At 38.1% G+C, this 14,787-nt stretch overlaps 2 protein-coding genes across 2 annotated transcripts in view; one reads left to right on the forward strand and one right to left on the reverse strand.

The window, feature by feature from the left end:
- Window positions 1–14,787, reverse strand: part of LOC144955853 (annexin A4-like) — a 124,445-nt gene that overhangs the window by 92,300 nt on the left and 17,358 nt on the right. The window contains exon 2 of the mRNA XM_078886062.1: window positions 8,909–8,984. Coding sequence (XP_078742188.1) covers window positions 8,909–8,984 — 76 coding nt within the window. The remainder of the gene's footprint in view (window positions 1–8,908; window positions 8,985–14,787) is intronic.
- LOC144955851 (uncharacterized) lies at window positions 2,412–7,739 on the forward strand. Its single transcript, XM_078886060.1, has 2 exons — window positions 2,412–2,823; window positions 5,527–7,739. The coding sequence occupies exons 1-2, from the start codon at window positions 2,751–2,753 to the stop codon at window positions 6,870–6,872; spliced, it is 1,419 nt and encodes a 472-aa protein (XP_078742186.1). The 5' UTR covers window positions 2,412–2,750; the 3' UTR covers window positions 6,873–7,739.

Raw genomic sequence — 14,787 nt, forward strand, 5'->3', positions numbered from 1 at the left:
TTATAGTCAGGTTAATACAGTTCAGTGAGCATTACTCATAAACGCGGATGGCAAAAAACAATAACAAAGACCCGAGTGACGTCATCTTCGAACTATCTATACACACAATACTAAAACAAAAGGGCCGTATTCCGATTCATGTTCTCACAGAGATACTGTATCAAAAAAGTTGAAAGTTTTATCAGATTAAAAAAGCAAAACAAGGCATTATATCTCATCACGTGACTGTAAAATGCGTCATCCAACACGATAGCACCTATGGAGGTTAACTCACTCAATCCTAGAGAATTTTGCTACCTTTCAAAATTGGAAAAAAATATATTAAAAGTGAGCATCGAGTATAAAGATAGTTTCATTCAACTATCATTAATTTGAAAAGTAGCAAAAATCTCTAGGATTGAGTGTGTTAATAGAGTTTTATGTTTGTTGTGTTCTTAGATCATTAATTGATAAGACATATTCCAAGAATCAACAAACCAACTTGTTACAGTAAAGAATATTTATTAAACAACATAACATAAGATACATCATGTGTACAGGATGACGGTTGGATACAGAATGACTCTCAACAAGGTAGTAACTAGAACAGACGCTAGTTGTGAACGATACTGCATTAGATGGACGATACAAGTTACGATATTTGAATACAATAACTTTCATTCACAACAATGTTGAAAGTTAAAATGATTATCAAAATATGACATTTTGGGTTAAGTTTAGATATAATATGTTTATCTTGAGGACTAAAAGTGACAAATGCTTAAAATGTAACATGTATTATAATGAACATGTACATAGATAGTTTTATTCAACTATCATTAACATGCAAAAACTAAAAACATTAGCTTTGATACTACGCCTATAATTTGCCTCAGAAAAATGAAATATTAATAGGCATGGGGTAAAAGTAACACTGGTAAACTTGTAGCCATCGTAAAGTTATAGCCTGACAGTGACCAAAAAATAACGTCAAATGCCAGTCTTTGGCCACAAAAGAAAACAAATCGTGAGTTGTATTCAATAGTTCAACCAATGAAATAGCTTGTTTCCTTGAGCTTTACTAACGACAACTCACTAGACGCTACACAAACCTAAAAAACGACGTAAAACTGCCAGTCCGAGAGGGTTCTAGTGTCAGGCTAGAGATAGTTCGAAGATGACCTCACTCAGGCCTTTGTTATTGTTTTTGCCATCCGCGTTTGTGGGTTGTTCTCACTAAACTGTATTAACCAGACTATAAAAGTTCATGGTTACACAGAGTTTGTGTGTTGGTCCGTTATACTTCCGGATGGCAATGTTGTGAACTCCTTGGCCAAGCGCATTCTATCTATATGTTAACGATGGCTACGGTTCTAGTGTCAGGCTATAAGTTTACGATGGCTACGGTTCTAGTGTCAGGCTATATGTTAACGATGGCTACGGTTCTAGTGTCAGGCTATACGTTAACCATGGCTACGGTTCTAGTGTCAGGTTATACGTTAACCATGGCTACGGTTCTAGTGTCAGGCTACATGTTAACGATGGCTACGGTTCTAGTGTCAGGCTATATGTTAATGATGGCTACGGTTCTAGTGTCAGGCTATACGTTAACCATGGCTACGGTTCTAGTGTCAGGCTATACGTTAACCATGGCTACGGTTCTAGTGTCAGGCTACATGTTAACGATGGCTACGGTAAACTACGGATATAGTCGATGTTAGGGTTGAGCGAGTTAACCAATCCCTTGATTCTTTGTGGAAGATGAGTTGCCAGATTGGCGTAGCTATGTGGTCTTGTGGTATAACACTCGCTTTCGGATCGTATGGTCCTGGGTTCGAATCTCGCTTTGAGCAGCGGCGCATAGTTTAATCTTTGGAAAAGGCTCATTAATCACATCCTCTCACCATAATCAAGTGTAAAATGAAATGAGTTCCAGGCAGTTAACAGCGTTGTCCCTGTCCGAAAAAAAGTAATGTAATATCGCCTAAAAGACGTCAATATTGTGCGGCTGTGTGGTCTAGTGGTATGACACTCGCTTTCGGATCGGAAGGTCCTGGGTTCGAGCCTCGCGCTCGGCGCATAGTTGAGTCCCTGGAAAAGACTCTTTACTCACATTCTCTCACCGTACTCAGGTGTAAGATGAGTACCTGGCTGTTAACAGCGTTGTCTCTGTCGGAAAAATTGTAATATCGCCTAGCAGGCGTCATGTCTCGTTCTTCATGTTACGTGTTTCTGTTGGTCAGGGACCATTCGTAAAGCGCTCTGAGCACATTTAGTGGATATTGCTCTATATATAAGCTCAATGTTTTTTTAAAAAATGACTATTACTTTGTCGTTGTAATGGCCAGAATCAATCACAAATATCTGGCATATTACACTGGAATTGTCATTTCCCTCTGGCACCAAGAGCTTGAGTCAGGCGTGTTGTTGGTGTCATTATAAATATCATTTGACGTGCTAGAAGTCACTGGAAATCGTTCGTCTACACATCAAGAGATTAAAAGGGTTTGATCGTAGCCATCGTTATGTTATAGCCTGATACTGAAATCCAAAAGGACTGGCAGTTTGACGTCATTATTTGGTTTTTGCACCGTCTAGTGAGTTGTCGTTAGTAGAGCTCATGGAAACAAGTTATTTCATTGGTTGAACTATTGAATACAACTCACAATTTGTTTTCTTTTGTGGCAAAAGACTGGCATTTTGACGTCATGTTTTGGTCAGTATCAGGCCATAACTTTACGAAGGCCAGGGTTTGAGTCCCTCCTCCAAAAATGAACGCGTTAATAAGCCTCTCCGTCGTGTTGATATTCCTTTGTCTTTCTGTGGACGTTTCTGCTAAACCTGGTAAGATCTTTTTTATTTATTTTTTCAGTTTCCCTGTAATTCATTTTTTTTTTAATTGAGCTTTTATATAGCGCAATATCCACCAAATGAGCTCAAAGCGCTTTTCAAGGGGTACCTGGTCAACAGCAACATTTAATATGTAGGACGGGACATGACGCCTGTTAGGCGATATTACAATTTTTTGGACAAAGACAACGCTGTTAACGGCCAGGTACTCATTTTACACCTGAGTACGGTGAGAGAATGTGAGTAAAGAGCCTTTTTCCAAGGACTCAACTATGCGACGAGCGCGAGGCTCGAACCCAGGACCTTCCGATCAGAAAGCGAGTGTCATACCACTAGACCACATTAACAGCACACGGGGGTCCCAATGGTTCAGTTGCTAGAGCAATCGCATCACATACAAAGGGACCGAAATCGATTTCCAAGTGCTATATAGATAGTATGCGCTTGGCTAAGAAGCTCACAACATTGCCATCCGGAAGTATAACGGACCAACACACAACACTGTGTGTATCCATGAACGTTTATAGTCAGGTTAATACAGTTCAGTGAGCATTACTCATAGACGCGGATGGCAAAAAACAATAACAAAGACCTTAGTGACGTCATCTTCGAACTATCTATATTTTGTATGGATTTTATTTCTATTTTTAAAAACGAGAAATAACATGTTGTCTTGGGATGAGGTTTGATTTTAGCACATATAACGATAGAATGCGCTTGGCCAAGGAGTTCACAACATTGCCATCCGGAAGTATAACGGACCAACACACAAACTATGTGTAACCATGAACTTTTATAGTCTGGTTAATACAGTTTAGTGAGAACAACTCACAAACGCGGATGGCAAAAACAATAACAAAGGCCTTACTGACGTCATCTGCATACTATCTATAACGATAGTATGTTAAATCCTTCATTACTATAGATAGTATGAAGATGACGTCACTCAGGTCTTCGTTATTGTTTATCGCCATCCGCTTTTATGAGTATTCTCACCAAACTGTATTAACCAGACTAAAAACGTTCAAGGTTACACATAGTTTTGTGTGTTGGTCCGTTATACTTCCGGATGGCAAGGTTGTGAGCTTCTTAACCAAGCGCATACTATATCTATCGGTAGTGTGTGTGCTTCTTAACCAAATGCTTGCTATCCTTTGGATAAGGCGCTAGTCTATCGCAAAGTACTTTCCACCAAATCTAACAAGACTCAGCTACCCATTTACTGTTGGGAAGACAGATTGGTCAGAAAAAAATCTCGGCTGCACCCAGGATCGACCTCGGTCCCTTTGCGTGTGAAGCGAGTGCTCTACCAACTGAGCTATCGGGACCCCCCCCCCCCCCCCCAGACATGACCAGCGTGTTTTGTTAACTCACTCAATCCTAGAGAGTTTTGCTACTTTTCAAAATTGGAATTTTTAAAATTAAAAATGATAGTTTTGTTCAACTACCATAAACATGTAAAAACTAAAAACATTGACTTTGATACTAACGCCTATAATTTGTCTCAGAAAAATGTCATAAATAGACATGGGGTAAAAGTAACCCCGGGTAAACTGCGGATATAGTCGGTGTTAGGGTTGAGTGAGTTTTTTGTTTGTTGCTTTAGGTCTCTTCCAACACAATTGAGGTTATATGAGAGACCGCTGAAACAAAAAAACAAGCAATCTAACAAAAATAGTACAAATGTTTGTTTGTTGCTTTAGGTCTCTTCCAACACAATTGAGGTTATATGAGAGACCGCTGAAACAAAAAAACAAGCAATCTAACAAAAATAGTACAAATGTAAATCAAAATCATAACCTAAAGATATCATAAGCTAAATTATAAATAACCAAGAACAAACAGGCAGAAGATTTACAGACAAAAAAATATCCCCTGTCAAAAATACAATCACAAACCAAAGAAGCAGGATAGGCTAGTAAAGAGAAGAAGAAACGACATCACTATCGGATCGTACACCCATGCGAACATCATAGGTATATGATTCAAGGGTGATGCTCCCATCCAACCACCCGCGTTGAGTGAGTTAAACTATCTTACAGTTATAATTATAACAGTTGTCAAATGTATTGGAAGCTTCAATTTCTTTATCGAAGATAGGTATTATGGACGTTTCGGGTTTCACATTTGTCAAAAAATACGATGAATATCACACTAAAGGCAAATAAGAGATGAGAGGATGACGTCAAGAACTTGAGCTTTTAAACTTTAGCTTTTATATAGCGCAATATCCACTAAAATTGCTCAACGTGCTTTTCGAAGGGACCCTGACGATCAGTAACACGTAACTGGTAGAACGAGACATTACGCATGTTAGGCGATATTACAATTATTTTTTTCTGACAGAGACAATTTTGTTAATAGCCAAGTACTCATTTTACACCGGAGTACGGTGAGAGAATGTGAGTAAAGATCCTTTTTCCAAGGACTCAACTATGGCCGTTAACAGCGTTGTCTCTGTCCGAAAAAACTGTAATATCGCCTAAGAGGCGTTATATCGTCATGTCTTACAACTTAAGTGTTGCTGTTGGCCAGAGTTACCCCTTGTAAAGCGCTTTGAGCACGTTTAGTGGATATTGTGCTATATAAAAGCTCATTTTTAAAAGCATTGAGTCACACACAAAAGAATAGAATTAAATTTCTTGTTCTCCTAAAAATGTAAATGTATCTTTTTTTTTCTTTTTTTTTTGTCATCAGTCACAAAACCAAAATGTGAAAACTCCGCCCCTCACCTCTGTAACTCGGACCACGGAAATATTTGCAACGGATCGAATAAAGAATGGGCCATGAGAAACTGCCGGCGGTTCTGCAATTTTTGTACGGACGATTATATAGAAGTAAATCCGGAAGCGTTGCCTCTGAGGTCAGATGAAACCGTCTTGAAAAGACATGAGAGATCAAGTGAGCTGTATGGTGTTACGCCTGTATTTGACCGCCCCGAGGAAGCTGTGCCTATTGGAAATAGTGATATTGAAATAACCATACCAATGAACACCCCTACTGGATCAAATGGTGACAAGATGAACATACCTATTGGATCTGATGGTGACGAGATAGCCATACCTATGGGAAACGATGGTATTGAAATACCCATACCAGTGAACACGCCTATTGGATCAAATGGTGACGAGATAGCCATGAAAAGATATGAGAGATCAAGTGAGTCGCAGCTGTATGGTGATACGACTATAATATATGACAGCCCTGGTGAAGGTATGCCTATTGGATCTGACGGTATTGATATAACCATACCAGTGAACACGCCTACTGGATCAAATGGTGGCGAGATAAACATGAAAAGACATAAGAGATCAAGTGAGCCTCAGCTTTCTGGTGATACGCCTGTATTTGACCGTCCCGGTGAAGGTATGCCTATTGGAACTAGTGATATTGAAATAACCATACCAGTGAACACGCCTATTGGAGAAAATGGTGACGAGATAAACATACCTATTGGAAATGATGGTATTGAAATACCCATACCAATGAACATGCCTATTGGATCAAATGGTGACGACATAAACATACCTATTGGATCTGATGGTATTGAAATAACCATACCAGTGAAATTAGATGGAACCAACGTTATCAGTCCTGGTTTACCTCAAGACTTCTCGGAAAACATGCCTGTGGAAAATGTTGACACCAATGCCATCCAGCCTGGAGAATCAGAAAGTTTTGAACCACACGGACCAACTGGAATCCGGACCGAGAAATCCGTGAATCCTGAAGAGTTTGGGGTGGTTGGTTCTGACGGGTCCGCTGTAAACAAACCCGAGGAAGCGGATGGATCGCAAGCAAACAATCCTGATGGATCCTGTAATGTCGAAGGAAATTCATACACTAATGGGCAAAGTTTTGCCACACGCTGTGGGGAGTGTACGTGTAAAGACGGTGATGAATGGTGTGTAAACAACTGTGAATATTTCGAACTCACAGATCCATTATGCAAATGGGTTCAACGTGAAAACCGTTGTTGTGAAGTCCCCGAATGTCCACCTGGCATCCAAATTACATACCCACAATGGTGGAAAGAAGTCTAGAAGGTTCTTCTTACCCACAATGGCGGATGAATGAACAATTCAGATTCTTGGAAACCTTTTTCTTCTGATTTATTACTGAGTTGGGGGTGGGGGAGGGGGGAGTTATAAGTTGCATATCTCGTGAATGTTTCGTCTTTTTTTTTTGTTCTTCTAACAGTCGTCAAGACTTTCAATCCTCAAGTCATAGAAATCGGCGAGGACGACCTACCAATTGCAATAACAGAATATCTGGTTTTCGTTGAAGACCCTTCCAATGGCGACACCAACCACGTGCCAGCGGATGTCTCCGATGCTGACAAACCTGAGATTCCAGAAATTCCTGTTAATGAAGCCGTTGGCAGTTCCAATCCTGGAGTCATTGTAGGACAAATCGCCGGAGAAGAATATTATCAGGCAATCAGGACATTTAATGGATAATAACAAACCTGTGGTTTTTGTATGTGGTAGACCATTCCAGTATGACAATCCTATAACAGCAGATGTCTACATCGTTTAACCCTCTCCTTACCAACTACAGGAAAATCGTCACATTCGTTACGATGCAACCAACATTTTTAAAAATTCAAATATCTCTTGTACATCATAAAATATTAAGAAAATGAACAATGTGTTGTAGAGCATGTTTTGCTAAAGAAATTATGTATCGCAAGAAATTAAAATACTGCTATTGTGTTTGAGTGATAAAAACATATTTTTGTGTTAGATAGTTGGGTGTGAAGTTTTGGGGAAAATTCTGAAAATGGCTGGTAAGGAGAAGGTTAAATTATACGCTGTATGAATCAAAATTTTAAATCCTCTGATCATAAAAAAAAAGATAGCACAACGGGCAAGAAGTGTTCATCCCAAATTCATTAAGTTGTTACTTGAGACCCTAAGATATTTTCTTGTTATTAGGATAGAGACTTCATAAACACGACGTCAAAAAATAATGCAATGGTTTTCAAGGCGTGATGTGACGTATCTAGATCGTCACTTATAATTTTATAAAAATAATTTAAAAACTTGGGACAGTTAATTAATGGCATTAAATACTTCAATTCATACAAGCCACTTTGAGGTGCGGACTTCGTGAAGATTTCCTTAGTCCCGGTTTTGAGAATTTTGAAGGGATGAGGGTTAAGAAAGTTCTGAATAGTAATAAAAGAAGTAGTAGTAGTAGTAGTAGTAGTAGTAGTAGTAGTAGTAGTAGTAGTAGTTGTAGTAGTAGTGTAGTAGATAGTAGTAGTAGTAGTAGTAGTAGTAGTAGATAGTAGTAGTAGTATAGTAGTAGTAGTAGTAGTAGTAGTAGTAGTAGTAGTAGTAGTAGTAGTAGTAGTAGTAGTAGTAGCAGTAGTAGTAGTAGTAGTAGTAGTAGTAGTAGGTAGTAGTAGTAGTAGTAGTAGTATAGTAGTAGTAGTAGTAGTTAGTAGTAGAGTAATAGTAGTAGTAGTAGTAGTAGTAGTAGTAGTAGTAGTAGTAGTAGTAGTAGTAGTAGTAGTAGTAGTAGTAGTAGTAGTAGTAGTAGTATGTGGTAATATGTAGTAGTATTAGTAATAGTTGTAGTATTAACATTAACAATACAAGTATTAGTAGCAACTGGAGCATCGACATCAATAAAATCACAGAAATAGTTACAACACGAGTAAAATGTACACAAACAACAGTAACAACAACGATTACACAATCAGTGCAAATTACATAAACAGTAACACAAAAAACCACAACAAACAGTAACAACGGAAACTATATCTATACAAATAACACAAACAGTAACAAAGACTTCAACAACATCAGTAAATGTTACATAACAATTATAGATAGTATGCACTTGGCTAAGAAGCTCATAACATTGCCATCCGCATGCGCACAACCAACATGACGTTCTCTCTCTAATAACTTTTCCGCCGGTGACGTCACAGACTATGGGTGACGTCCAATCAAGGGACGCTACTCTTCCGCTAATCTCATTCCCTATAGAATCCAGCAAGCCGGAAACAGTAAAAGATGCAGTGACAGCAACAGCAACAGAGAATTGGTAAAGATAATAGAAAACTTACCCAAGCCTTTCATAGCTTTCCTCAGCCCCTCGGCGGCTTTCTCAGCACTGAAATTGTCAGCTGGTTTCACTGATGCCTGGAGATTGGAGAAAAAAAAATTATTATTGTGTTTTTGTTGTTATTATTACTGCTATTATTATTATTATTATTATTATTATTATTATTATTATTATTATTATTATTATTATTATCATTATTATTATTATTATTATTATTATTATTATTATTATTATTATTATTATTATTATATTATGGTGGCGCTGGCGATGATGATGATTGTAACAATATAATAATAATAATAATAATAATAATAATAATAATAATAATAATAATAATAATAATAATAATAATAATAATAATAATGAAGATGATGATGATGATGATGGTGATGATGATGATGATGATGATGATGATGATGATGATGATGATGATGGTGATATTGATGGCTGTTATTGCTGATGTAGCAAATCCAATCCATACAAATGGTCGGTAATAAACATGATTATGATGAATATCAGGTTAATAGCCATCATCATCATCATCATCATCATCATCATCATCATCATCATCATCATCATCAGCATCCTCCTCCCCAATCATCATTATTATTATTATTATTACTATTTACTCAAACAACCTCTTTATCCCAATGGATCGATACCAGTAAGTTTTAAAATTAAAATTAAAAATTCACCCCATACACCGGAGCATACTCAATGTCTCAATCGTTTCTATGTTATATGTTTGTGATGAGAATATTGGCTATTAAGCTTAACTGCTGGTCAAAATTATTTCGCGATGGTGGTGAACGAATCGGCGATCTCAAGAAGTGGGTGAGAGAGGGATCTAGAAATGACTTTGGGTTTGAAACGAATATTTTATGTGTTCGTGGATAGCTCACACGGTAGAGCCACGCTCTCACCTGCCAGGCGGAGTTGTCGTACCAATAAGGTCGCAGGTTCAAACCCCACCACCGCCGCGAAAAAAATTTTTATTCTCTATTGTCTTCTGGCACTTTTCTACTCACTTCATATCTTGTTGTTACCAACATAAGTGCCTGCTCCACTCACTTTTCTGAATTAAAAATTTACCAGTAAGTTTCCGACATCACGATACCAGTACTGATAATTGTATCCACTTATATCGATTCCAGTACTCGGTCCACTCTTTTCCCATTTCGCATTTCGCAATACGATTCAATAGTCTGAGGTCACGCGGCCTGGCAACGGCGGCCATCTTGATTCTAAACAAAGAAAATCATTGCTTTTTATTCTTCATGCTGGCTAGAACTTTTCATATGCCTTGTGATCAGAATGTGTAAAAGTCAAAACATGATCAAATGTATGGGGTTTTCCCCTCTGGATACTCTTTTATGCTCGCCGGAGAAATATTTCTTACGGCGTCCGCCATTGTTCCGATAGTTTAGAGCCAGTGTTACTAAGTTACCATGCGTCATTAGGAAGGAAGTGACGTTAAGACTGTTGAAGAGTATTCGCGGAGTTTAACCAAGTTAACTGTCATTCTCTAGAAAGACACGTATTAAAAAATTTGGCCCAGAAAACTCGTCCTTCGATGATCGATCGATATTAACCGCCTCCTTACCAACCACAGGAAAATCGTCACATTCGTTACAATACAACCAACATTTTTCTTATTCAAATTTCTCTTGTACATCATAAAATTTACAGAAAATGAACAATGTGTTGTAAAGCTTGTTTTACTAAAGAAATTATGAATCGCAAGAACTTTACTGCTATTGTGTTTGAGTGATAAAAAATCTATTTTTGTGATAGTTGGGTGTGAAGTTTTGGGGAAAATCCTGAAAATGGCTGGTAAGGAGAGAGTTAAGACCCTCATCTTTGGAACAACTATCAAACTTCTTAAACCTGGGACGTCGCGAAGCCAGTTAGTAGGTATCCAGTCCACTATAAGAGTGATTTTTCACTTCCAAAGAGATTGGAACCAGTTGTTTTTTTTAACATTACGCTTGTGTTCCCTTTGTAAATTCACACATACTGGTCTTATTCATTCCGACGCAATACCGTTTTGAGATGAGACGATCGGTCATATTTAAAAAAAAACGGCTATGTGCGGCTATGTGCGGCTATGTGGTCTTGTGGCATGACACTCGCTTTCGGATCGGAAGGTCCTGGGTTCGAGCCTCGCTCGGCGCATAGTTGACTTCTTGGACAAAAGGCTCTTTACTCACATTCTGTCACCGTACTCATGTGTAAAATGATTACCTGGCCGTTAACAGCGTTGTCTCTGTCCGAAACAAATTTGTAATATCGGCGTGAGGTCTCGTTCTACTTGTTACGTGTTGATTTTGGTCAGAGACCCTTTGTAAAGCGGAAGTATAACGTACCAACACACAAAACTGTGTTTAACCATAAACGTTTATAGTCTGGTTAATACAGTTTATTGAGAATTACTCATAAACGTGGATGGCAAAATAACAAACAAACAATAACAAAGAACCGAGTGACGTCAATTTCATTCTATCTATAAACGTTGAAGGGTACACATAGTTTTGTGTGTTGGTCCGTTATCTTTCCGGATGGCAATGTTGTGAGCTTCTTAGCCAAGCGCATACTATCTATAGGTCGTTATCTCCCTTGATCACCGGATTTTGGGACGCTCGAATTATAGCCTAGCACGCTTGTATGGCTTCTCCCGCCCGACAGCGTGCTAGAATCGAGCGGATACTGTAATCGTCAACAAAAAAAGTTCAATGACATCTCGCGAGTTTTCGGTCCGTTGAATAATTTTACTTTGACGTGACACACGACACAGGTATACACACACCTACGCATTAGAACATGTGTAAATAATTATGTGTAGAAAAACACACATACAAGCTTCTTCTATAGATAATATGCGCTTGACTAAGAAGTTCACAACATTGCCATCCGGAAGTATAACGGACCAACACACAATACTGTGTGTAAGCTTGAACTTTTATAGTCTGGTTAATACAGTTTAGTGAGAACAACTCAAACGCGGATGGCAAAAACAATAACAAATGCATGAGTGACGTCATCTGCATACTATCTATAGATAATATGCGCTTGACTAAGAAGTTCACAACATTGCCATCCGGAAGTATAACGGACCAACACACAATACTGTGTGTAAGCTTGAACGTTTATAGTCAGGTTAATACATTTTAGTGAGCATTACTCATAAACGCGGATGGCAAAAAACAATAACAAAGACCAGAGTGACGTCATCTTCGAACTATCTATAGATAGTATGCACTTGGCTAAGAAACCTACAACATTGCCATCCGGAAGTATAACGGACCAACACACAAAACTGTGTGTTTCCATGAACGTTTATAGTCTGGTTAATACAGTTTAGTGAGCATTACTCATAAACGCGGATGGCAAAAAACAATAACAAAGACCTGAGTGACGTCATCTTCGAACTATCTATAGATAGAATGAAGTTGACGTTACGCAGGTCTTTGTTTTTTATTTATATATAATTTTTTTTTGCCATCCGCGTTTATGAATAATTCTCACTAAATTGTATAAACCAGTCTATAAACGTGAAGGTTTACACATGGTGTTGTGTGTTGGTCCGTTATATTTCCGGATGGCAATGTTCTGAGCTTCTTAGTCAAATATATATATGATAATTTGTCGCTAAATAAATACTCACCAGTTCTGTGTGTATATGTATGTGTGTAGGTGTGTGTGTGTAGGTGTGTGTGTGTGTGTGTGAGAGAGAGAGAGAGAGAGAGAGAGAGAGAGAGAGAGAGAGAGAGAAATATGTGCGTGTGTGTTGGTGTTTTGATGTTTGAGTAAGTGTGTGTTTATTTTATTTATCTATACTTCTTGGTCGAAAATCGAAATATCAACGAATTCCCCTAAAGACATATTTATTCTGTTCAAACAGTAACATGCATACATAGGTGTGGGTGTGTTCATGTGATGTGTCAAAGGCTTTGAAATAGGCAGGTGTTCTTCAAATTATGATTCATCGACAGTTTAGATAATAGATAAATATATCAAAGCACTGGAGTTTGTTTGATGATGATGATGATGATGATGATGATGATGATGATGATGATGATGATGAGGAGGAGGAGGAGGAGGAGGAGGAGGAGGGGGGAGGAGAGTGAGCGAATTATATATAAAATAAATAATCAAAATTCTAAAATATTAATTAAAATAACATATAATAGTATATTATATTCAAATTTGAAAAGAGTGAAAAGAAGAAGAGAAGAAGAAATAAAAAGAAGATGTAAGAAGAAGAAGAAGAAGAAGAAGAAGAGGAGGAGGAGGAGGAGGAGGAGGAGGAGGAGGAGGAGGAGGAGGAGGAGGAGGAGGAGGAGGAGGAAGGGAGGGAGAAGAAGAGAAGAAGAAGAAAAAAGAAGAAAAAAGAAAAAAGAAGAAAAAGAAAAAAGAAGAAGAAGAAAAAGAAAAAAAAAAAAAAAAAAAAAAAAGAAAAAGAAGAAGAAAGAAGAAGAAGAAGAAGAAGAAAGAAGAAGAAGAAGAAAGAAGAAGAAGAAGAAGAAGAAGAAGAAGAAGAAGAAGAAGAAGAAGAAGAAGAAGAAGAAGAAGAAGAAGAAGAAGAAGAATGAGGAGGAGGATGAGAAGGATAAAGAGTAGAAGAGAGGGAAAGGATGAAGAGAAGGGAGGAGGAAGAGGAGGAGGAGAAATATAATATGATAAGCGAAGCAAAAAGAACGAGAACAGACAAACAAATAATAATAAGAAACCTTTAGACTTGAAAATGAAATTCAAATACATGTAATCTAGATATATTATATTCTTTTGTCAACTAGGAACCTTGACACAACTACGGATGACTGGAGAGCCTGTCCACGAATAAGATTGAAGCTGTTATGCGCTTAAACACAATGTGCGGCTATGTGGTCTTGTTTTGTGACACTGGCTTTCGGATCGGAAGGTCCTGGGTTCGAGTCTCGCTCGGAGCATAGTTGAGTCCTTGGAGAGGTCTCTTTACTCACATTCTCTCACCGTACTCAGGTGTAAAATGAGTACCTGGCTATTAACAGCGTTGTTTCCCCCCCCCCCCCCCCCAAAAAAAAATGTAATATCGCCTAACAGGTGTCATGTCTCGTCCTACATGTTATGTGTTGCTGTTGGACAGGGACCCCGTGTAAAGCGCTTTGAGCACGTTTAGTGGATATTGCACTATATAAAAGCTCAATTTGAATTTTTTAAATTTTTAACATCAGCCAGCCAAATTAACCATACCAACTAACAAAACTGAACCAGGATCTCTCCACATATCAGAAATTTCTGGATTCAGATGAGGCCGAATTAATCCCCGAAGAACTAAGAAATACTGCAGTGCCCTCCGTACTAAAGTCACAACAAGATATTGACAGCCTCAAACTCTGGCCCAGGACCGTGACCAATGGAAACAATTAACAACATGGATGGAGAGAGCAGCTATACTTATCGACTATGACTGAATCACACAATTCTCAGCTAGCGTCATTCGGACTGCGAAGCTTACAACAACAAAACTATGTGTAATCTTTATCGTTCATAGTCTGATTGGTATAATTTAGAGAGAACTAATCACTAACAGGCTGTCTAAATATAATAAAATATTATCCTTTACAACACATTTAAAAGGAGCCCATAATTGCGTTCGGTTATCAGACCTACCAATATGTGCACCTAGTTTTAAACCCACGCATACATATATGCAGGTCTGACATCCGAACCCACTTATGGGCCTAGTTTAACATTGTTGTAATGGACAATATTTTGATTTTTAAAAAAATATATTTCCATTACAACAATGAGCCCATAAGGAATTGGGTTACCAGACCTGAAAATAAGTGCACGTCGTCTTAAACCAATTTTACTTGCCTCGTGTAGTTCATTACACAT

The sequence above is a fragment of the Berghia stephanieae genome, chromosome 10 (genome assembly GCF_034508935.2).
Source record: "Berghia stephanieae isolate SIO BIC M18660-M18661 chromosome 10, UCSD_Bste_1.3, whole genome shotgun sequence".
Lineage (NCBI taxonomy): Eukaryota > Metazoa > Mollusca > Gastropoda > Nudibranchia > Aeolidiidae > Berghia > Berghia stephanieae.